General features: G+C 39.6%; 1 protein-coding gene across 20 annotated transcripts in view; it reads left to right on the forward strand.

Moving 5' to 3' along the window:
- The window catches only part of SVIL (supervillin), a 214,206-nt gene that overhangs the window by 164,833 nt on the left and 25,062 nt on the right, over nucleotides 1-24,311 (forward strand). For 5 of the 20 annotated variants that reach the window (XM_043541407.1, XM_037890931.2, XM_037890935.2 and 2 more), the window contains 9 exons: nucleotides 674-806; nucleotides 4,031-4,078; nucleotides 4,646-4,723; nucleotides 5,352-5,408; nucleotides 13,344-13,494; nucleotides 20,884-20,973; nucleotides 21,066-21,152; nucleotides 22,343-22,520; nucleotides 22,936-23,108. In XM_043541407.1, coding sequence (XP_043397342.1) covers nucleotides 674-806; nucleotides 4,031-4,078; nucleotides 4,646-4,723; nucleotides 5,352-5,408; nucleotides 13,344-13,494; nucleotides 20,884-20,973; nucleotides 21,066-21,152; nucleotides 22,343-22,520; nucleotides 22,936-23,108 — 995 coding nt within the window. The remainder of the gene's footprint in view (nucleotides 1-673; nucleotides 807-4,030; nucleotides 4,079-4,645; nucleotides 4,724-5,351; nucleotides 5,409-13,343; nucleotides 13,495-20,883; nucleotides 20,974-21,065; nucleotides 21,153-22,342; nucleotides 22,521-22,935; nucleotides 23,109-24,311) is intronic. The other 15 variants (XM_043541411.1, XM_043541408.1, XM_043541417.1 and 12 more) reach the window with 4 other exon arrangements.

Here is a 24,311-nt window from a genome sequence, read left to right on the forward strand (position 1 = left end):
ACTAGTGCTTACATGCTTACAGTTACTAGTGTGATAGGCACTAAGATACATATGAAACACTCCCTATTTCCTAGGTGCTTACCTTGAAACTTCCAGTGTCCTAGGCCAGGTACTGACTGAAAAACTAGGGAATTGGGTGGCTGCTGGACAAACTTGCCTCCTTATTGCATTTCAGAGAACATAAAAATCTCCTTAATACACTGTCAAGTGTAAAATACAAAATGTCCAAATAACATCTTTGATATTTTGTCTTCAGGCTTTGGGCTCGTTTACATGGCAAGCTAACCTGTGAATCTACAGCACGCCAGTTTGCCACTCACTAACGTTCTGTGTAAACACTGCTGCAGCACAGCGAATGTCCTGAAGTGCAGTGTAGTGCCCTGCTGTACTAAGCTGCACTGTGGGAATTTCACTGCACCATACCAGTGTCCATATGGCAAGTCGGTATCCTGTAGATTCGCACCTTGGTTTGCCATGCAGTAACTCAGCATGTAGACAAGCTCTGTGTATGTGTTTTTTGAGTTTCACGTGGCTAGACTAATCGTAACACATTTAGAAGCCTAGTCAGAGGCTTACTTAAAAACGTCCTGACCAAAACATTCTTGAAATGATGCAGACCGCTTTCCTGGGTAATGTTGAAATATGCATGGTTGACATTTTTTTTCCTTCTTAGGCTGGCACTGTTGAAGAAGAGTGGTGAAGAAAGCTGGAAAAGCAGGCTTAACAAAAAGCAGGAGTATGGGAAAGTGTCAATCACTGAGCGTAGTGCACAACTGCAAGAAGCTGAGCAGTTGTTCAAGAAGAAGGTAAAGCTTCCTATGATAGGAAAAAGTATTCCTCTGCATTGGAGATGCATCAGATGAGACAAGCATGCCTAACATTGGCTAATGACTACAGCTTGTAGGATTACAGCCATCCTTAACTTGCTTCAGGGTTTATTTAAAAAAAATTCTGTGTCACAAGAGCTCTTAAATGAGAAGTTGTCTTGTTGACTGTCTGCTGCCTCAGTATTTTCAACGTTGGCCAGAGTGTATTTTCATCAGCAGACTACCAAGAAGTAAATGGGCTTTTAAGATTTTGAGGGAGGTTAAATAATTTCTGAAACATTTGGATTTCACGTGTTCACAAAATCAAGAACAGATTTCAGCTTAACTATTTAACTTACATGAATATTTCTTGCTATTTAATATAAAATGGTTTTAAGATCTTAAGTTTAGGGATTTTTCTAATGAAAAAGCTTTTAAATCTTTGGGTGGCCTTTTGCTGTCTTCATGCACTGAGAAGCATTTTCAGTATTTCTGATGGAACCAAGGATTAGTTGTTAAAGTGAAAATATTAGAATACCCATGAATTACTTCTCTTTTTGAGTACCTTATATAGTCCTGGCTGTTAGTGGGTGTCTTGCTTATAATATGCTCTTTATCAGTTGGGACAAGAATCTTTGTCTCATTAGTTAATAATAAAAATGTTGTTTTTATTAAATAGTCAGTGCAGGTACCCAGCCAACAGTAGAATATATGTCGTATTCCTATCAATATATGAGTAAGAGTAGGGTTGGTGATCAATCTGTCCTTACTGAAATAACTTTTGTTGTGTCTGAGTACCTGAATCATAAGTGAATGTCTCTGAAACATCTGTTACCTGCACAATAAGACTAAGAAAAGAATCAAAGAATCATTTGTAGCTGTATTTTTCCTCTGTAGACTATTTATTTTTAAAATATGCATTGCATTGCATGGTTGATAAAGCAAACTTCATTTGATATCCCAGTGTAACAGTTCAGTCTCCAAAATCACCACCTTTAAGGTCATACTGGTAACATCCTCCAGATGAAAGCAACCTAAGAGAATCACCAATGAACTTAAAGTAGCCAAGCTAGTGTAAATCCAAAAATACACTGATGGCTCCCCAGCACCTATCAATGAGCATATCCTTCCTGATTTAATTCAACTCCAGGCCAAAATAAGTTTGAAGTGCTTTGAAGTGTGTTTAGGCCTGGATGTGATCATATTAGCAACTTGTCCCCAGCAAAAATTGAGTGTTCAGGAGTTGCACAGTATTAGTCTCAAAATAGGCAGGAGCTATGCTGAAAGTTTATCAGTCCCAGCAAGCTGCTGATGAAACCTGGGCCTACCTGAATGAAGACACAGTACAAAAATCTGACTTTGTGGCAGCCTTACTTGTACTGCAGCATTTGATGATTCCCAGTACTGACATCAGTGATGCTGGTAAACAAAGCAATTTAAACATAAAGCTTCACTAGAAGTAGTTTGTGTTTCTAAAGGTATTACAGATGCCTAGAATACTGTCTGACTCTGTAAAGTTTTGAAATCACTTTCAACCTTAGTGTCTTCCATTAGAATCTACTGTGAATGTTGTTACTAACTGCCATTTTGGCTGCAAGGCCAGTTATCAGTAAAACTGTCCCGATTCCGGAAGACCACGAAACAGTACTTCACTCTACAAAACAACTGTGTGTTGGGTATAGCTTGGATTCTCCTTTAAAAGTGTACAGTATGTCTGTCTGGATTTGCAAGAGTACGGGAATTGTATTGACTGCTAAGCTTTGAACTAGTAAAGAATACAGTCTTTGCTTACTAGAATCATGTCTCAACAGAAGGGAATAAGTTACATTCACAGACTTGTTCTTATTCAGAATAAGGCATGGATTTTCCAAATGCTACTGATTTGTCCAATTTTACTGATTAACATGCTTGGATGCAGTTTTAAAGAGCATGTGGCACAACTTACTAACCTTGCTTTAGAGGACTTGATTTTTGTCTCATGGTGTGTAAACATGTAAGTTATCGAGTTTGTCAAAAGCCTTTTAAAAAAATAAACCATGCAGGTAGTAAGATTCAAATTCCACAAATTAGCATGCGTGCACTAACTTTGTACAGTCAATAAGTTTTAATCAAAATGCTTAAATTATCAATAGGTAGGTAGTTGCCTACAGATGAGATCTTTCCAATACTCCAGAAATTAAGTTTCTTATAAATGTTCCAGTAATTTACATGTAGTTTAAAACTTTGAAGATCCATACAGTTCCAGAAGAACTTGCCTTCATGTCCTCAGATGAAAGAATAATATAGAGAGGAAATGATAAAATGGAGGAGCTTGATAAGCTCTGGAAGAGTTAAGGTTTACAAGAAGAAAAGTAAACATTTTTTAAAATAAACTATCCTAGTGTATTCTGTATATGTTTATTTTTATGTTGAAATTTGATGTGAGGATTTTTAGTTCTTCATGTGTACTGTGGAGCCTGTTCATACAATTTATAGAATACCCTGTATACTAGTAGATTGCCTGCATAGTTCCCAGCCTGATAAAAAGATGAAGTGCTTTGACATACGGAATCTAAATTATTTAGAGAGATAACAGATTGGATTTAGTATGTTGTTGTATCAGTCTGTCAGGTTGGATAATAGGTCATCAGTTTTCAGGGGGATGGAGGGTTGTTTCCCATGAAAAATAAAAACACAAATTAAAACCTTTCTAGCATCAAAAGCACAACATTTTACTGGAATGAAAATTCCTACGTCATAGCCATTTTAAGTGTAAATCTACTTAGCGTCTCAGATTAGTGTGTGATCTCCACCCACCCCCCCAACTATGTTGCAGTAGTTTTAAAACAGTGAATCAAGTTTGAAATCTGTTTCGTTCCCACAGCAAGTTCCTGCAAACTTATATTGTAATCTGTTACATTGCTAAAAGCATTTGTTTACTGTTGTCATGATTTGGAATTACTCTGAGGATGACACTTTTAAAACCCTGATGGGGAAAGCCTTTTAATAATAATAATAATAATAAATAATAAATAAATAAAGCATGTGTGCCTCCAGACAAACAATTTGTCTCTTGTTTTGGTAATAAGAGATAGTTATGCATACATAGCATCTGCTGGATGTGCATGCACACAGTTCTAATTGTACCTGAAGCACTAGTCACTGGAATGTGAGTGAGCTGCTCTCTAATGAACTGCATGTTTCCAGCGTTCTGTGCAATGTTTCCTGTTTGTTTTAACCTGTAGGAAGAAGGAGGAATTACAGATGATAATGCCGTGTCTAATCAGCTTTGGGTAAGCCTGACTGTACTGTTAGGAGTTATTCTAGACTTTGGCTAAAGTAGTGAATTCGCTTTTGCTGGGTGCTGGGTGTTCATATTTCCCTCCAGACGTCTTTCCAATTTGTATTCAAGTTTTAGAAAACGTTGCTTCATTTTATCTGGAAGATACATGGTTCCTTGTTCCAGTAAGGGCTGAGGACACTTCCAGTGGAAACATCCATGTTGCGATAGGCATGCTTCAGTAATTTAATGGGTCATGAAAGCAGAGACCATTAAAAACATCTGAGTGTGAAAAGTGTTTCTCCTGTGCGTGCAGCTCTGTTTCACATCAAATGGCTGTGATGTTGTCACTAATTCGTTTAATTACTGCATGAAATGTCGGTGGTAAACATGCTATAATGTGAAACTTTTTCTTGCACTGACTTTTCAGTAGGGAAAACGTTTCTAAAAGATTAGGGTTGGAATTGCAATAAGTAAATTATTTTTTTTTAAAGAAATCACTTGATTTTTCCTCCATTGTCTGACAAATCATTTCCTTCCCCACTCTAATTCTCTTGCTGTGCTTTTGCCCCTACCATAGGAACCTGTCTATGCTTCTATTTATTCTCCTGCTATACCTGTTGCCCATAAATTTCATCCTTTTGTACCTATTCATCAGGTGAGCAAAAACTTGCACACTTTTACATGGTTGTTGGAATTCCTGATCACTTAAAGAGTACTTAGTTATGTGGGGAAACTACTATGTGTTCTGCCTAGTAAATACTTCTAAAGAAATGTACCATAAGGAGTCCCTATACTACATACTTTCCACCAACATAAATTCCATTAGTATTTTCTAATACATCTCTAAAAATTGCATTTATCTTTTCGATTACAGATGATAACTAAATCAGGCTAAATATAATCTGCCCAAGAATGTTAGTGTGTTCCCTTATAGTACCATGAATCATTAGAAACTCACTAAATAGGATTATGAATGGAGTAATTCCTAAATGCTAAGCATTTTTGCTTCTTACAATAACTGCAGTGCATCCTGCATCTCTTTGAATTAAGTTTCTATGAAAAATATATATTAAAAAGACTGATCACATTTCAATTCATTAAATGAACAAAGCAGTCTGTCATAGATGGTTTTTATTTCATGCTCTAGTTTCCTCCAGAGATGTTTTTCCTACGTTGCATTCACTACTCTTTTGTTCTAAAAGATTTTGTTAAGGTTGGTACATCCTGCTTCTGTTTTCTGCCTCTCCTGTCTTTCCTCACTCTTCTGTTTCTCTTCCTTTAAGGTCAGTAGTTCTAGTTTGAGAGCATCAAGCCAAGAACAGCATCCTTGGAGATGGAAGGTGAAATATTGCATAAACTTCCTGTTTTAGTTGAAGGAGGAGTGAGACAGAAAATAAAATGATTTTAAGACACATTCCCAAAGCAAATTAGCATAACCAAATGGATGCTTTGGTTGCTAACAGCATTCTTTTGCTGTTCTAGTAAATGTTAGGAGTGAGTCATATGACATTGCAAAATATATCTTTATAAAGGAATTCCAGGTCCATATTCCAAACAAGTTTTAAAGAACTAATTTAAAGCAGTTAATAGTTAATGAGGGCTTATAAAGTAATTCCCTTTCTCTCAGCCTCTTATTTAACCAGCTAAGTACAGCAGTCAGAGTGAGCAGAACCAGAACACCAGCCCTCCTTCAGAAGAGATTAGCGAAAAATGGGAGTGGGAGGGTGGGGAAGGAGGACTGAACGTATAAAATAGAGTTAAAAGAAATCTGAAAGAAAGTGAAGGAAGGAGCAAGAACAGTTAATTTTAAGGTCTGAACAGCTCTGGCAGCTTTGGTCTTGTTTTATATCATCACCCAGTCCTCTACCTCCCAACACGGATCTATGGCTGCAGCATTATAGCAAAACTTTTGGGCTTTTCTCCAGATTAGATACTAGCTGCAGCATGTGCTGTGATTGTCATACTTAAAATATATGGCTGCATGCCTTTGAGTAAGATACATATTACTGATAGAAAGAACAAATGAGAAACTGTCCACACACATCTGGAGTTTCTAAATAAAGCTTCACATTGACCATGACCCATACCACTTTTATTAGCTTTTCATGACTATTTGTATGAATGAAGTTTTGTCTGTACCAATGGTTCACTCAAAATAAAACCTCTGATTTTGGGCCTGCAGCTGAAATTTGCTAAAAACTAGTTTTGTGACTACATTAAATTCATAATTTATAAAGAAGGCATCTAATAAGGCAACAGATACATTAACCTTTAACCTTAGGAACCTGTAATTCTGTTCAGATATTGGACTGGTAATATCAAATTTTCAAGATATACACAAACTGTTTGTTTGCTGCAAGGGCAGTCTGCTTGGTGTCTGCACAAAACATTAATCAAATAACTTCAAATAGCAAACAGTCTAATAAAAATGGTCTTTTGTTCACATTTGTGAACAGGAAAAAGGGCTATGTTACTATAAAGTCGCATAGGAAACAAAAATAATTCTCTCATGTGCTACATGCTTTGGAAGCTCTGTTCCTGCTGTTCTCTAAACTAGCACCTTTCTTCCTACTCCTCTGCACAATTCGCAGCATATAGTTTAAAGGAACTTCTTGTTCTTTTGAAAACGACATGTTTTGATGTTTCCTCTCTCTTCATTCAGTCTCTTCCTTTCAGGCAAAGACAATCCTAGTGGTTGCCGTCCTTAACTACAATCCATTAATTCTCTCATCTCTGACATTCAAACATACATGCAGCAGTGTCACGTTGGGCTGTGTTCTCGGAAGGCAAGGAGGGACATGATGGGGATGGGAAAATCCAGTGTTGCCGGCAGTGGAGCATTTACTTAGCTGTAAGCCATTCTTCCCTCTGAATTGGTACTGAATAAATGTCCAAGCACAACATGTTCTGGAGCTGTGCTGCTGTAGATTTTAATGCAGAAGGGACCATCATGATCATCTAGTCTAACCTCTGCAGGAGGTTAAGCCTCCTTTAGTAGTTCCTGCATCACGCCTGTAACTTGTCTTTTGAGCTAGAGCATATCTTTTAGGAAGATATACAGTCTTGCTTTAAAACCTTCAAGTGATAGAGAATCCACCACATCTCCATGCAGTTGTTCCAATAGTTAACTGCCATCACTATTTAAAAATTTTACCTTAATTTTAAGTCTGAATTTGTCCAGTTTCAGCTTCAACCATTGGGTCTCATTATGCCTTTTTCTGTTAAAGAGCCCCCTGCTAGCCAAAGTCTCTTCCCATGAAGGTACTTGTGTACCATGATCAAGTCACCTTGTAAACTTCTCTTGAATAAACTAAATAGATTGGGCTGCTTTATCCCTCATCAGAAGGCATGTTTTCCAGATGTCAAATCATTCTCCTAGTTCTTTTGTGAACTATTTCCAATTTCTCAACATCCTTTTTGAAGTGTGAACACTAGAACGGGACACAATTTTCCAGCAGTGGTCTCACTAATCCCTTATACAGATTAAGGTACCAATCCTACTCCTACTTCCCCCATTTATACATCCAAGGATTGTGTTAGCTGTTTTAACTACAGCAACATGCTGTGAACTTATGCTCCATTATTTATATACCATGACCTCTAAGTCTTTTTCAGAGACACTGTTTTCAAGGATACAGTCCCCCATCCTGTTCTTTGTTCCTAGATCTGTGATCTTGCATTTTACTGTTAAAATGAATGTTACTCAAATGAGTCCTCCTTACCAAGCAATCAAGGCCTTCTTACCAAGCAATCAAGTGTAAATGACCTGTCTCATCATTATGGGCCAAGAACAGATTCCTGCAGCAACCCACTAGAAATACCTCCATTGAATAACTACTTCCCATTTACAATTATTTTTTGCAATCTATCTGTTAAACAGTTTTAAATCTATTTAATATGTGCTGCATTGACGTTTGTATAGTGCTAACTTTTTCAGAAGATCATGCATGCCTGCGTCAAATGCCTTACAGAAGCTTTAAGTATATTATGTCCACACAATTACCTTCATCAGGCAAACTTGTGATCTCATCAAAAACAATAAGTTCTACATGCCAATTTAAAAATGCTTAATACTTGGTGTTTAACATCCTCCCTCATTAGTGATGAAACAGAAATGTTCATTATTACTAGAAGATTTGAATACATGATCCTGCTTTTTTAATACAAAAGAAATATTTATTGAATATTTTACCATTTCTGCATCCTGATTGATAATTTTATTATCCTCATCTACAGTTGGATCTATACCATTGCTAGAATTTAATTTGTTCCAGGTATATTTTAAAGAATGTCTTATTGTTTTTAATGCTACTGACTGAAGATTTTTTCATTGATACGTTTAGCTTACCTTATCAATTGTCTGTATTTCCTAAATACTGATTTGTACTCATTGCTATAAGTTTCTCCATTGTTCTGTATTTTTTATTTTCTATTGCTGTCTTCATCTCTCCTCTTCACTAGGATGTTTTTAACCAAAGAAGCCGTCTTCCATGCCTGGAATTGTTTTATTTGGGCCTCTAAAAACATTAATTCCCAATTATGATTCACATTTTTGTTTAAATATTTCCTCCCACTCATTTTTGCTCATAATAGTTTTCAGCTTTGGGAAATTGGCTTTTTTTAAAGACTATGTGTGTCTATATTACTGGTTAATAGTATATAAAATCAGATCATGAACACTTGCATATGTGTAACCAACAGTTTTTAGTTCAATAATCAATTAATCTTTCTCCATCAGAATGAGCTTGAATATGGAATTACCCCAAATTGGTTGCAATACTTCTTGTGTTGGAAAATTATCAACTATAATTTTAGAAACTCCAGAGATGTTTGACCAGAGGAAACATGAAACTTCCAACATGTGTCCCCCAGATTGAAATCCCTGATGACATATTTCTTTCTACACATTATGGATAAACGTTTAAGGAGCTGTTTATCCAGATCCCTTGTCTGATGTGGTAGTCTAAACTCACCACTACCCCCATCTTGAGATTTTTCAGTACACTGATCCATAAGCATTCCTGTTTCTGCCCTTCTGAATTTTCAATAGCCAAGAAGTACAGGTGCTGTCTTTCAGCCAAAATTTAAAAGTAAACCACTTGGGGTTTGTTTGTTTGTTTTCAAAAAGCCATTTGATTTTTCCCCACACAAAGAAGGTTCAGTTAATGCCAGAGTTCTTGCCAAATTACAACTTCATATTCAATTTGCATATAAAATCCCCCTTGTGGTTTCAGTAGGATATTCAGATGAATATTTATTTCCTGTCCAGATCTCCTATGGAATGTTGCTCTGATCTAGGAAACCAAAATTCACTCCAGAGGTGGCTGCACTTCCTGTGGGGGGTGAAATGTTTCTTTTAGTTTGTAAAGTATTCTGGGGTCCTTCTGGTTGAAAAGGTCATTGTCATTCCTTGATGGTGGGTCAACTGGCAGCATCCAGGCGGAATTCAGCCCATAGGACAATTCATATCCCCTCCCCTCCAAGGCCTTCCAAGGTTGCCTCCTGCAGCAGCAGCTGCCTGGAACAGAGCATTTGCACAGTGAATGAAATGGTGCTCTGCAGCACAATCAACGTGTGGAGACAAAATGGCATCCTTCATGAAGCGTGACCTCTCAAGCACGATATGTGATAGGTCATGCCATACACAGGATGCAATGTTGTAGAGCTGGTCTTCCTCCAGCACATGCAGTAAAGAACAGCACTTAAGTATAGTAGCAGAGGATGAAGGAAGGTAGCTGGTGAGCTGCAACAGCAGGAGAGTAAAGGTAGCCCTAACCAGCCCTTCCTCCGATACCCGCACCTAGAGCCCAGTCTCCTGTAGCATTCAGTCTCAGGTAGTGAGGACTGACCGGTTTCTCTCAAGTGCAAGGGAACAAGTAACTGTAATGGCTGCTAGCAATAAGAGAAAAGTGAATGCAGAGAACAGAGCATTTCAAGGTAAATGGGAAGAAGTCTACTTGTTCATTGAATGTAATGGATCACCACAATGTCTCATGCACTTGGAAGTGATAGCTGTGTTGAAGGAGTACAATATCAGTTGACATTAGAACACACTTCACAAGGCAAAATGCAAGAAGTACCCTGGAGAGTTACTCGCCGCTCTAGTTAAGGACTTGAAAAGCAAACTTCAAAAGCAGAGAAACATACTGATGAAACCTGCAGCTGTACTAACTTCAAGTCCAGCTGCCTCTTACAAGGTGTGCCTTGAGCTAGTGAAATGTAAAAAGCCTTTTAAGGATGGTGATGTGGAAAATGTATGCTATCAAGCTGGCTCATCCATTTGGGAATGGAAAAAATGAGAGAGAATTTTGAGTGTGTCATTGCCTCAGCAAACTGTAGCTAGGAGAATAAGTGACATGAATGATCCTGTGTCCTCAAAACTGAAGACAGTTGGTGAAAATTGTAAGTGCTTTTCATTAGACTAGCTCCAGACAAGAGTGCTGACATCGGTGATATCAGACATTTATTGCTTTTCATCTGAACCATTGATGAGGATCTCTTCATGCATTAATAGTTACTGGAGGTAGTTCCAAACAAATGCAGTACAAAGGGAGCAGATATTTACTTGTTTCTGCTATGAGCAGATATGGTGGCTTCCAACAGTGCTGCTGCATTGTCACAGCTAGTGCACAAGCAACGATTGGCAGTAAAAATGGATTTGTAGGTTTGCTGAGAGAAAATGGAATAGGAAATGGAGGAAGTTTGTGGGAAATCTGTTAAAATTAGTGTGTGATGACCAATGTAATACAAACAGTCATCGTCATCTGTGGAGGAAACAGAGCACAGAGGCACAAAAAAAGTATCCGTTTCCTTGAGGAGTTGAATGCAGAATGTGGGATTTGCATCGCCGGTCACAAGTTCAGTAGCTGAGTGGGGGGCAGTACCTGCAATCTTTTTTTTTTCCACTCAGAAAGGAGATTCTTGCTGTTCTGAAAAAAGAAAAAGTAAGAAATGCTGACCAGTGTCGAGCAGTTGGAAGACTGAGCATTTCTCTGCTCACTGGCCTTCCTAACAGACATAACCAGCTCATCTCAATTCACTCAGTCTCCAGCAGCAAGATAGAGATCAGAATATCTCTACACTTTTATGGGCCATGTTGACGCATTCCACAGAAAGCTTGGTATCTTCAGAAGAATGGCATCACCCATTTTCCATCATGCAAGGATCTCTCAACTGAGACGCTGGTTGTTGGTTTTCGCAGCTTCTTGACATTTATATTGGCTATCTCAGCAGAGTTCAGTACCAGATTTGCAGATTTTGAGAGTTTTGAGATCCAGCATTCAACTGTTCAACAATCCAGTGGAGGTACCAGTTGAGCAGCAACTACAAGATCTTTAGCTAGAGCTGTGTGAGTGGCAGATTTATCCTTGGTTTCTTTCAGAGAAGAATGGAGCATGTGAAAACTTCTGGAAACTTGTCCCTAGTTCAGAGGCTTCTTGTGCTGAAGCTGGGCTCAATATTGGGAAGCACATACACTTGCAAAAGCACATTCTGTCATGAAATAACATGTGAAGTCAAAACATGGCAAGATGTTGGATACTGAATATTGATACTGACATTGGAATTGTAGTGCAAGGGGAAAAAAATTCCTTAGTGTTCTCACTGAGATGTGCTATTCTCTGATAGACTCGTTTTATTTTAATGTTTTTTTATGGCTAAAATAAATTCTGACCTTAATAAAAAGCTGATTCTAAAATCTGGAATTATATTTTTGTATATGACCCACCAAGGTGCCCCAAACCTAGCATCTGGCCCACAGCATTGAAAAGATTGCACTACACTCTGAATATTTTATCTAAGTTGCCATGTGTCTTGTCAAAATGTCTGGCTGCCCAGCCAGTTAACGTTTCTATTGAACTCCGAACAAACATAATTGTGGAGAGGTCTGTGGAAGAGGCACAAACAGAGAAAGGAGGGGAAGGAGAGGGAGCTTCCAATCCTTATGTTAGCTGCTTCTTACCCTGTAATTCCTCTTGCTACTGGTGGATGATTTTTTATCTTTTCAGATAAATTCTTAGTTACATGGAATTCCTTCCCTGTCTCCCTGCCTCTATAGTCACGCTATTGGTCCCTTAAAAATACTGAATTGTGTTTAATTCATTCAGTATTGTCAACACAAGCATTCAAAAATCATGAGTCAGGCTCTTTTTTAAAAAAACGTGATTATTTATCTATATATATAAATTGGGTTTTTCTATTTTTCTTTCTGGTTTCAGAGCCTGTAGGGTGCATTCATTTCAAGTTTTCAAGCTTTTCTCTGTAATTGTGAGGGCTAGAAAAAAATTTAAATGAAAGCTGATGTTCTCATGCCATTGTTTGATTACAGCAGCTGGGTTTCTAAGAAAAGCACCAAATAGCACAAGAGTGGCAATAAAATTGATTGTTGGCAATGCTATTCTTTGGTGTGTCCTGTTCATGATTTCTATGTAACACAAATCCCAAAAATGTTAGCTTCTTTTTAAGGTAACTTGATTTGTAGAAACTGAACTTATTCCCTGATCTGACTCAGCTAAGAGGAGGGAGAAATTTATGGTGGCTTTTTTTCCTACTTAATGTACCTTCTTCCCCAGTCTCCTGTATGGATGGAGGGCACTGAAATAGTTCCTGCTCATAGCTGTTTCTAATCACTGAAGCTATTGAATGTCTCTCCCTTAAAGCAAACTGGCAAAAGCTCCATGTGGGTGAGACAAACAGCATTTGAATGATCACAGAATGAAATTATTCAAAAGAACAAGCTGGAGCAGATCCCAAAGTGATCAGCCTCTAGAGACAAGGCTACTAAGCCAGCTTGGAGAATGTACAGCTAGAGACTGAATTAAAAATCATTAAACTCGGAGGTTAAAAATTCTATTTATAATCCACTGTGCTACTTAGGAATTCACATTTGGAAGCTTCTCACAGAAATCAGTCAAATAGATTACCAGGAAATATTTCAGCAGTACAATAATTTAGAAAAATTTAAACCACCTAAAGTTTTAACGTTATTAATCAATTTGTTTATTTTTATTAAAACTAGGCTAATTGTCTTGCAGTGAATGTTGTCAATTTCCTGAACCAAGATATGCCATTGACTGAAATTTCATCTTACTACTGTAATAGGGTAGCAAAACAATAAAGCTTTTTAAGGAGCAGGGTCCCTGGGCTGTAGCATCTATGGGTGTCCCTTTGTAACATGTATCTCTTTTCTCTCAATTTAAAGGATAGTGGTTGCATTCATTGGTATGTATTGCAGAGTTTACAGCAGTTAAAATCTATTTCTTCATTTCTCAAAAAAGCAGAAAATGGCAGACAGCCATGAGAGTCAAATGACTATTGAAGAAAGAAAACACCTGATTACTGTTCGGGAAGAAGCCTGGAAGACAAAGGGTAAAGGAGCAGCCAATGACTCTAGCCAATTCACTGTAGCTGGCCGAATGGTAAAAAAAGGTCTGTAAAGAAATCATCTGCAGAAAAATAAGCAATTGCTTCTCTATCTGATCAAAATAAAGGGCTAATATTAAACAGAAACAGTATTCGTGTTTAGGAAGAGAGGACTGTTTATCTTCAGCCAAGTGTCATTGTGCTGTTTGTTGTAACTTCCAGTGGGTGCTTCTGTTGGTCATTTTGTCTTGCATTGTTTGCAGTTGCATCCAGTTATTATGAAGCTCAATAGTAAATTGTTTGTACACTCATACTAATGTTCAGTTTTTGTCTCCAGTCCTACCCAGGGGGCACAATTGGATTTTCCTTTATTACAGATCTCTCATTTGACAATGGAAGCACTCTGTCTCAATAAGAACAGAGAGAGTTCGCTATTGACCTGTAACTGACTTCTTTTTGCAAGACGCTCTCAAAATATTTAGCAAATGTACATCTACTGATTTAATTTTTTGAGAGAGAGAGTTGCGTTTAGGCTACGAAACAGAATTCACCAGTAACTTTACTGTTATGCTGGTATCCTTGAGATACAATAATCAGCTGAAGGCTTTACAGCAGATTTTCTGCACGGAACAAATATTGGGGTCTCTTAGAATCATAGACTCAGCCAACCACAAAACCCTTGTTTTTGATCCTAAATGGTATAGGGGTCTGTATAGTGTGTCCATTTCAAGGTCAAAATATCAAGAAAGGCTCACCCTCTTAAGTCAGTGGACCTAGAAAGGTCGCCTGTGTTGTGGGAATGGATGTCTAGCATTGGGATGGTGGGAGTTACCTCATCTAAAAGGGTCTCAAAATTTGTGGATGTAGCAGTAGCCAGTGGTTTCAATAGATGCTGGTCCCTGCCACGCTAATTTTCTGCCATCCTGACCATGTTGTGTGACCAGGGCCAGAAACATCACTCTTGTTAGCATTCCTGTGTGTCACCCATATTACAGAGCAGGCCACATCTTAACAGAAAACAGAACTGATCTCAGGGACAGAGCTGGGTGAATAACTGATTTTTTTGTTTGTTTTTCATTGGCAGTTCTGAAAAATCAACAAACACTCGGTTTGGGTGAAATGGAAAAATGTGTTTGACCCGAAAGGAAACATTTTGTTTCTGTTTTTGGGAACTTTTGTAATGTAAAAGCAAAGGAGGGGTTTGGGCTTGGGCTTGGCACTCCCATGTTGTGGGGGAGTGCCCTAACCACTGTGCTTTGCGTTCATCTAGCATGGGTCTGTGGCAAAGTTTCTACTCCAGTCCATCCCCTCCTAGCTAGCTGTGGCACTTGTACTTTGGTTTTCCCCTACTGTCCTTCAGCCTACTCAGGCTGTAGAAGTCTCCTAGCCCTCTGGCCAAACTACTTCATAGGCCAGGGCCCCACAGGGGTCCAGCCCAGGCCTGTGCATATACATAGCAATTTTTAGTCCTGCAGCCTGAGCCCTGTGAGCCTGAGTCAGCTGACCTGGGCCACCTGCGGGTTTTTTATCCCTATGTAGACATGTCCAGAGTGCTTTATCAAAGTCCAGCAGAAATACTCAAAACGATGGAATATTCAACCCACCTGGGCTCAGTAGACCACCTCTTCCTGCAGGCATGCCTTGACCACTGTAATCATAGAATCTCAGGGTTGGAAGGGACCTCAGGAGGTCATCTAGTCCAACCCCCTGCTCAAAGCAGGACCAATCCCCAATCAAATCATCCCAGCCAGGGCTTTGTCAAGCCTGACCTTAAAAATATCTAAGGAAGGAGATTCCACCACCTCCCTAGGTAAAGCATTCCAGTGTTTCATCACCCTCCTAGTGAAAAAGTTTTTCCTAATATCCAACCTAAACCTCCCCCACTGCAACTTGAGACCATTACTCCTCACTCTGTTATCTGGTACCACTGAGAACAGTCTAGATCCATCCTCTTTGGAACCCCCTTTCAGGTAGTTGAAAGCAGCTATCAAATCCCCCCTCATTCTTCTCTTCCACAGACTAAACAATCCCAGTTCCCTCAGCCTCTCCTCATTAGTCATGTGTTCCAGTCCCCTAATCATTTTTGTTGCCCTCCGCTGGACGCTTTCCAATTTTTCCACATCCTTCTTGTAGTGTGGGGCCCAAAACTGGACACAGTACTCCAGATGAGGCCTCACCAATGTCAAATAGAGGGGAACGATCACGTCCCTCGATCTGCTGGCAATGCCCCTACTTATACATCCCAAAATGCCATTGGCCTTCTTGGCAACAAGGGCACATTGTTGACTCATATCCAGCTTCTCGTGCACTGTAACCCCTAGGTCCTTTTCTGCAGAACTGCTGCCGAGCCATTCGGTCCCTAGTCTGTAGCTGTGCATTGGGTTCTTCCGTCCTAAGTGCAGGACTCTGCACTTGTCCTTCTTGAACCTCATCAGATTTCTTTTGGCCCAATCCTCTAATTTGTCTAGGGCCCTCTGTATCCTATCCCTATCATCCAGCGTATCTACCTCTCCTCCCAGTTTAGTGTCATCTGCAAACTTGATGAGGGTGCAATCCACACCATCCTCCAGATCATTTATGAAGATATTGAACAAAACCAGCCCCAGGACCGACCCTTGGGGCACTCCACTTGATACCGGCTGCCAGCTAGACATGGAGCCATTGATCACTACCCGTTGAGCCCGACAATCTAGCCAGCTTTCTATCCACCTTATAGTCCATTCATCCAGCTCATACTTCTTTAACTTGTTGGCAAGAATACTGTGGGAGACCGTGTCAAAAGCTTTGCTAAAGTCAAGGAACAAAATGTCCACTGCTTTCCCCTCATCCACAGAGCCAGTTCTCTCATCATAGAAGGCAATTAGATTAGTCAGGCATGACTTGCCTGTGGTGAATCCATGCTGACTGTTCCTGATCACTTTCCTCTCCTCTAAGTGCTTCAGAATTGATTCCTTGAGGACCTGCTCTGTGATTTTTCCAGGGACTGAGGTGAGGCTGACTGGCCTGTAGTTCCCAGGATCTCCTCCTTCCCTTTTTTAAAGATGGGCACTACATTAGCCTTTTTCCAGTCCTCCGGGACTTCCCTGGGTCGCCATGAGTTTTCAAAGATAATGGCCAATGGCTCTGCAATCACATCCGCCAACTCCTTTAGCACTCTCGGATGCAGCGCATCCATCCCCATGGACTTGTGCTCGTCCAGCTTTTCTAAATAGTCCCAAACCACTTCTTTCTTCACAGAGGGCTGGTCACCTCCTCCCCATGCTGTGCTGCCCAGTGCAGCAGTCTGGGAGCTGATCTTGTTCGTGAAGACAGAGGCAAAAAAAGCATTGAGTACATTAGCTTTTTCCACATCCTCTGTCACTAGGTTGCCTCCCTCATTCAGTAAGGGGCCCACACTTTCCTTGACTTTCTTCTTGTTGCTAACATCCCTGAAGAAACCCTTCTTGTTACTTTTAACATCTCTTGCTAGCTGCAACTCCAGGTGTGATTTGGCCTTCCTGATTTCACTCCTGCATCCCCGAGCAATATTTTTATACTCTTCCCTGGTCATTTGTCCAGTCTTCCACTTCTTGTAAGCTTCTTTTTTGTGTTCAAGATCAGCAAGGATTTCACTGTTAAGCCAAGCTGGTCGCCTGCCATATTTACTATTCTTTCTACACATCGGGATGGTAATTTGTCCCTACACCTACTTCCATGCCCCTAGAGGCTAGCACGTTCTTCCCTTTTTTTTCAGAGGTTCAGGCATGCTTTCACTCTTCGGGGTTCCAGCTCACCCTGCGGGTAGCCTGTGTGCTCTTTTTCCCTTCCCAGCCTCCTTTCAGTCTGTTTGCCAGAAAATAGACACTTCCTCCTCCTCTCCTCTGGTTATCCCCCCGTCTAACTGGACTCACCTAGCTCTTTATGAGAATACCCTGCTGGGTCCAATAAATAAGTTGAGCTACCTGTTCTCCAGTCAACTTGATCTGTCACAGGCTGGACCATTAACGGCCAGCCAGCCTGTGCTGGTGTCATTCTCAGTCTCTCTTGTTGAAGCAGTTCTGTTTGGTATAAAATACTTGAATAGTCACTGAGCCAGAGAGCATGAATGACCCTTAGGTTGGTAGTTAGGGCTCTCATCTGGGAGGTGGGAGACACAAGTTCAGATCCCTGCTCAACATCAGACAGAGGGGGCAATTGAACCAAGGTCTCATACATCCCCCGTGAGTGCTCTAACCACTGGGCTAGGTGGTTGTTGTTTCTTTGCTCACTGGAGCAACCAGAGGAAGCTCTTCATCTCTATGCCAAAAATGTAACTGACAGCAAAATCATGGAGTACACTCACAATGCAAGGTTGGAAGGTTCCACCTGTTGATGTTGGGAAAGCAGGGATGCAACCTCCAAACTTCTCTAGCTTTGGACTTAATTGTCCAGTTCTGCACTAGGGACTTTAGATCCAAAAGTAAAATACTGCATGATGGTATATTTAAAAATTAAAAAAACAAACAGTAGATTCCTTGAATAGACAACTCAAGTTTCGTTTAGAGTATGTTAATTTTAAAAGTAACTGAATTACATGGGATCATTTCAAACTTCCTGAAATCTTTAGTCATTTGAACCAGGAGATAAAATGATATTCCTTCTTTCCACTAGGGTCTAAGATTGAAAATGATAATGCCTTGATTCATAGAATTAGTACCATAATGACATGACAGATTGTTTTCAACACACAGTGGCAAAGACAAACTGTCACACTGAAGAGCTGCTAGAAGGTCCAAATAAGATTTCTAATATTTTCTTATTTCTGTTTCAATTATGATAATGACAACAATTTGTAGGGTCAAACTCAAAGTTCTGTCCTTCAATTTAAAAAGTGCTAATTTCATAAGCCAGAAGGTAGCATTATTATGATCATCTAGTCTGACCTTTTGTATCACACAGGCCGTAAAATTTCACCAAGTAGTTCCTGCACCATACTCAGAACTTCTAGTAGGGCTGAAGTCGTGGAGGTCACGTATAATCCGTGACCAACTCATAGCCTTAGTTATACCCATAGTACACTTGACAAACAAGGAAAATTACTTTGGTAGCAGCATTCTATATGTATTTAAGGGCGAAAGTTGCAAACATCAAAGCCAGAGAGAAGGTTGCATGCCTCAAGAGGGGAGAAAATTAGGGCCTGAACAAGATTTTAGTGAGCAGGGGCAGAAAGGAAAAGTCAGGTCCTGGAGACATGATGTAGATAGGTGTCTACCAAATCCACAGCTGTGAAAATTGCATCACAAACCGTGAAATCTGGTCTCCTCTGTGAAATCTGGTCTTTTGTGTACTTTTATTCTCTAGGGTAAAAGTTCACAGTATTTCTCAAACTGTGGAATCCAACTCAAAAGGGGGTTACAAGTCCACTGTAAGGGGGTCACAGCATTCCCACTCTTACTTCTGAGCTGCCCTCACAGCTGAGCGACTGACAGCCACCCGCAGCAGCACAGAAGCAAGGGTGGCATGGTATTGTATTGCCACCCCTACGTCTGCACTGCTGCTGCTGGCCGCTGCGCTGCCCCTGGAGCTGGGCACCCGGCCAACAGCCGCCACTTTCCAGCCGTTATAAAGGAGGTACTACCACCTCCCCCCTGTTTTCTGATGCTCCTCTGTTTCAGCAAATTCATGTCAAATTTATGTATTGTTTCAGCTCAACCAAAACAGCATTTTTCGCTGAATAAACTATTCATCTGAAAAATTTCACCCAGCCCTTCTCATTGGCCATTTCCTTGTCCTAGTTGTGATCTCTCAGACCTTCTCCACGCACGCTACCATATGTGATCATGTAACGTCTTTGTGGGAATTGCATTAGGTGTTTAATGAAGAAGTAACATTAGGAAAGTATTTAATGTATTTCTATCTGCTGGTAATCAGGGAGCCAGTGCCATGTGACTTACCATATCTCTTTGGGCCTTCAGCAAGTCCTCAGTGGGCCACACACTGAAGGCTGAGAACCTAAGCCAAATATCCCTAAGTGCTTGAGGCTAGCAGTTACTCTTTAAAAAAGAGAGAGAGAAGAAAAGAAAACAATTGTGTTGGGGGAGGGAACTGGTCAGTTGCTGTGGATGTCAGTGTTGTGGAGGAAGCTGGAGAGCCACTGACATCAGTACTGGTTAGAAGTATTCTGGGCTGGATTTTATTTACATACAGGCACCATTTGTGTATTGTCTAGATGAAGGAATTATCAAAGATCAGATTTAAATTAAATGGCAAGGTTAAGATGCAACAAAACATACAAAATCAAATGACTAGTATTTTCCTTCAGTCTTAATCACTTTGTGGTTGAAGATTCTTGTGTCTCCAAATTGGCAAATGAACGTTTTTCACCCTCTCTGCTCTCTGCACTGATTTGTTCATCCAGCAGCAGGGGGAGTTGTGTGATCAGTTCAGGCACTCTCTCCCCTATATTCCAATGGCCAGAGGCTTTACCAGCTACTTTAAAATCTGCCCCGAGCTCAGGCCTCTTAATTAGTAGCAAAATGTGTCTTCCTTAATAAGCTGCCCAATTGTGTTCTATTTTCACTTCAGTGTTTGGTAATTACTGCACGCTAGGGCCTGCTCCAGGGTGATGTGCCTTTCATATAAAAATAATGAAAAGAGTTGTTAAACTGATGCAGCTTCAATTTATGTTTTTTGAGGAAAACAGTAAAGTTTCCAAAACAAGACTTAAACTTGAGCTCCTCGGTAATTAACAGACAGTTACTACATAGAAAAATAGTCGTTACATTTTTAAAAGGTATTAAGATTTTTCTTCTTCACTGTTAAAGCTAAGGAATGAGGGATACAATTCAGTGTTGCAATGTACTATCCCAACCAATGTGGCATACCTTAATCCTGAATAGTGTTACTTCTTACTGAATCTCCATATGTTCATTTAAAAAAAAATGTTGTAAATTTATGTACTGAGTTTAATTTGTTCTGGTCAACCTTGTGCTAGTTATTAGGGAAGAGAGAATAGTGCATATTGAATTGGGACTGGGGTTTGAAATATACAGGATGCAGCCCCTGAATCTGAGTCTACTGCTTTGCGTCCCCTGTAACTCCTGTCTTCACACCTGCATATGCAAGCCAGGGGGCCCCATGGACTTTGGCTGCTGGTGGGAATGGGGGAGGGAATTCTCTTGACAATTCAAGCCTTTCTTTTTGCTACCTTGCTTAATAGATTTGTGAAGATACTTTCCATAGATTATGTTCTGAGCACGAGCTCAGTAGATTCCCTGCAAATCATTTGTTTTTTGCACAAAAACATTACAAGTGTCTGATATGCACAATGGTACATACAATCCAAACCATATAAATTTTAAAATAAGCACAAAGGGTTGTTTTAATAGAAAACCCATTTCCCACACTAGGTTACTTTAACAGGCATTAGTTTGCAAGAATAAAGCCTCATAGTTTACAATGGACGTGGCAATCTGAAAGACTCTGCTTATTCTGCAGGCTTGGCATCACCTACTGCCATAACTCCAGTGACCTCCCCTTTCTGTAACAGGCTGAAGTCTACCACTCCAGTTTCAAAGCCTCTGGAAGGTAGGTAATCAGAAATAGCTGAAAATTATGATAAGGCTTTTATAGATGTTTAATCACACTGTAACTATTTTTAATATTTTCATACTGCTTAGAAATAGAAGCCAGGCCTGATATGCAATTAGAATCAGACATGAAGCTAGACAAGCTGGAAACATTCTTGGGAAGGCTGAATAACAAAGGTATGTAAGAGTAATTTGAGAATGTAATAGACTCTATACCTGATTTTTCAAATCAGTTAATGTATTTTAGTTACAGTACCTGGTAGCAGAACTTTGTGTACTTGTATTGTTCATTTCACCAAGACCATAGTGAAGGTTGTACACTTCTTTTCGTGATTCAGTCTTTGCAAAATTTTGTTAGTCACCACCTGCTATTTGTTTTGTAGACAACAAAAAGCCTTTTTAAAAACTGTAATTCTTGTTTTGTACTGTCTCATCCCCACACACATACCCCACATCTTTTCCCATTACGTTCTTGCTTCTAGTTAGTGCTTAATTTGTAATGAAAACATGCCAGGGCTCAAGCAATTTTTTTACATTCATAACTGATACAACAAGCCCAGAGGTGCCGAGGCTATGAATTGCCAAGCTTAGAGGTGCCAAGGCTCAGCCCTTGCAAACCCTGGCACAAATTAAGAACTGCTTCTAGCAAATTATTCAGATAACATTATAAAGTTGTATCACCACTTCGGACCTTGGTCAAGAACCTATCATTACTTATGATAATCTGGCTTCAAATGCTGGTTCATTGTTTTAATCGTACTAATATCAAACCAGTGCATTGGTCATCTTCCCCACCCTCTTCATTGAAGTAATATTTAAAAATCTTTTTTTAGTGCCTTTTTATAATTCACTTTATAACTTAGGTTTATAACCAAAAAGACACCAAGTTGTCCCCACATCTAGACAGTTCAAGTTTTCCCATCTTTGTTTTGGGACCAAGACCTTATTTTCGTATTTGGCATTGTGTCAAGCATGTCAGAAATAAATAAGAGTGTTTACTGTTCACTGGAGGAGGTTAAAATGAGCAATTCAATGTGGTGAGGCACTAAAATAAGATCTGGATTTTGCCACTCTTATTAATGCTGAGTAGCGTCTTTCCCTACAAGTAACCCTGATACATTACTTGAGGTGAGGATGGCAGAATTTGGCCTTCATTCTTTAGTGTAGGAAATTCATGCTACTGAGCACCACAGGCCCTGCATGTATCACCATTGTGTCAAGCTATCTAATAATCTTAGGCTAGCTTTTAAATTTTCTCTCTGTTTAAAAAAAAATGCACAGAAAAACAAAAGACTGCCCCACACAACTTTAAGGTCAGAAACCCAGCATGGTATTTAAGAGAATATTTCTTTTATCTGTATTTGCAGTTGGTGGGATGCAAGAAACCGTGCTAACAGTCACAGGAAAATCGGTGAAAGAGGTGATGAAGCTGGACGATGATGAAACCTTTTCCAAATTTTACCGTCACATGGATTGCCCCACTTACACAGTGCCTTTGGAGCTTGATGAGGACTTTGATGCCATCTTTGATCCTTATGCACCAAAGTGAGCTCCTTCTCTTTCACTATTCTGAATGAATAAATACAAATTTTTCCATGATGTCTTACAAATGGCCGTTGGTCTCCCCCTTTTGCCCCTCCTCTCCCCTCCCTTCTTTACCCCAACAGGAGAAACCTTCCAACTTAACCAAATCTTTGCCCAAAGTTGCATAACTTTAATCACAGATATGCAGAGCTCGACAAAATGTTCAGTTGTAGAAATTGTTTTGTAGATGTCTCTTAACGGTGGTCACATCCCATTCTTCTCTGGGTTTCTGGAATACCCCTACACATGCATCAGTGAGCTGACTTTTTAGCTTTAAATATCATCCCAGTACAGAGCAAGTCTGTAATCATTAGTGGCTTTTGACTAAGACCAATTATGTCATCTGAAGATTATAAAACTTTCATTTGCTGCTTAGGTTAATTTCTTCTGTAACAGAGCACAAACGTGCCGTGAGACCTACGCGCAGAGCTCAGGCTTCAAGGAACCCCCTGAAATTGCTGGCAGCAAGAGAGGACATTCTTCATGAATACACTGAACAAAGATTAAATATTGCCTTCATGGAATCAAAGCGAATGAAAGTAGAAAAAAGTAAGTCAATTTGATGGCTCTTATGTGCCAGTATCTTTCTAGTAGTGAAGCTCTAAAAAAAACGTATGCATAACTCTCTCTGAGAATTCATCGTTCGGTTTTCAGTTAGAAGGCTGAACATCGGTAAAATATTGAACCCCAGTGGAACAAGAAAAAACTGATGCATTTGGATCCTTGAGGGAAGGTTACCTACTTCAGTACTCTGACACCAACTTTTCCAGTCTATTCAACCAGTGAAGAGAGAGCAACACTGAGTTTTTGAGAGATTGGGTCAAATTGCGGGAGAGGGGATGAACATGCCACTAGCAGCTAAGGAGCAGATAAAATGGTTGCTTAGTATGACGACAAACTATTCTTCTGTTGGGAAAAGAGAGCAAGTCTAGTTTAGAAATAGACCAACTTTTGTTCTTGTAAATTGCCCTCCATCTCATGGCCATAATTATCCCTCATGAATTCAAAATTGACCTTGTAACTCCAAACCATTAGCTTCCCTACAGAGTAATTGTATTCTGGCAGGAACTTGCAGTGAAGTGGATTAGTGACGTGTTCTCATGATAACCACAGTATTAACAAGTCACAGTAGTGTAATGTTTCTTCAAAGTTTATTTGGCAAACCGTCATAACAGTGCATTGGTTAAGAGTTTCCCTTTTGCCACTGCAGTGAAGAGAACTAACCTTTATGTTGCCTGTATTGATGAAAACAAATTCTGTGTAGTATTGTACTTTTCAGTGTTATACGAAACAATCTGTTCCACCTTGTATTTAGCTGTGACACTCTGAGTAACTTTCCCAGACCTGAAGAAGAGCTCTGTGTAGCTCAGACGCTTGTCTCGTTCACCAACAGAAGTTGGTCCAATGAAAGATCTTAGCTCACCCACCTTGTCTCTCTAGTATTGTGATGTAATGTAAAGAGAAGCATTAATCTGAATTATAAACTTCTGAAATCATCATTTGCTTTGGTTGAGAGAGAGGCATTAATTGTGAAGAATTGAGATTCTTTTAAAACTTTACAATAAGCTGACTCTGAGACTTTGGAGTGTGTAAATGTCTGTTGTATCACAATGGCTGAGATAAATTTGAGGGGAATTGAAACTTATTAGTCTTGGCTTCTCTGTCAGCACCATTAATCATTTATATTTACATCACAAATGTACACTGCACTTCCCAAAATATTGAGTAAGATATTTCTTAAGTTGGAATTTC

The sequence above is a fragment of the Chelonia mydas genome, chromosome 2, assembly GCF_015237465.2.
Source record: "Chelonia mydas isolate rCheMyd1 chromosome 2, rCheMyd1.pri.v2, whole genome shotgun sequence".
Taxonomy (NCBI): domain Eukaryota; kingdom Metazoa; phylum Chordata; order Testudines; family Cheloniidae; genus Chelonia; species Chelonia mydas.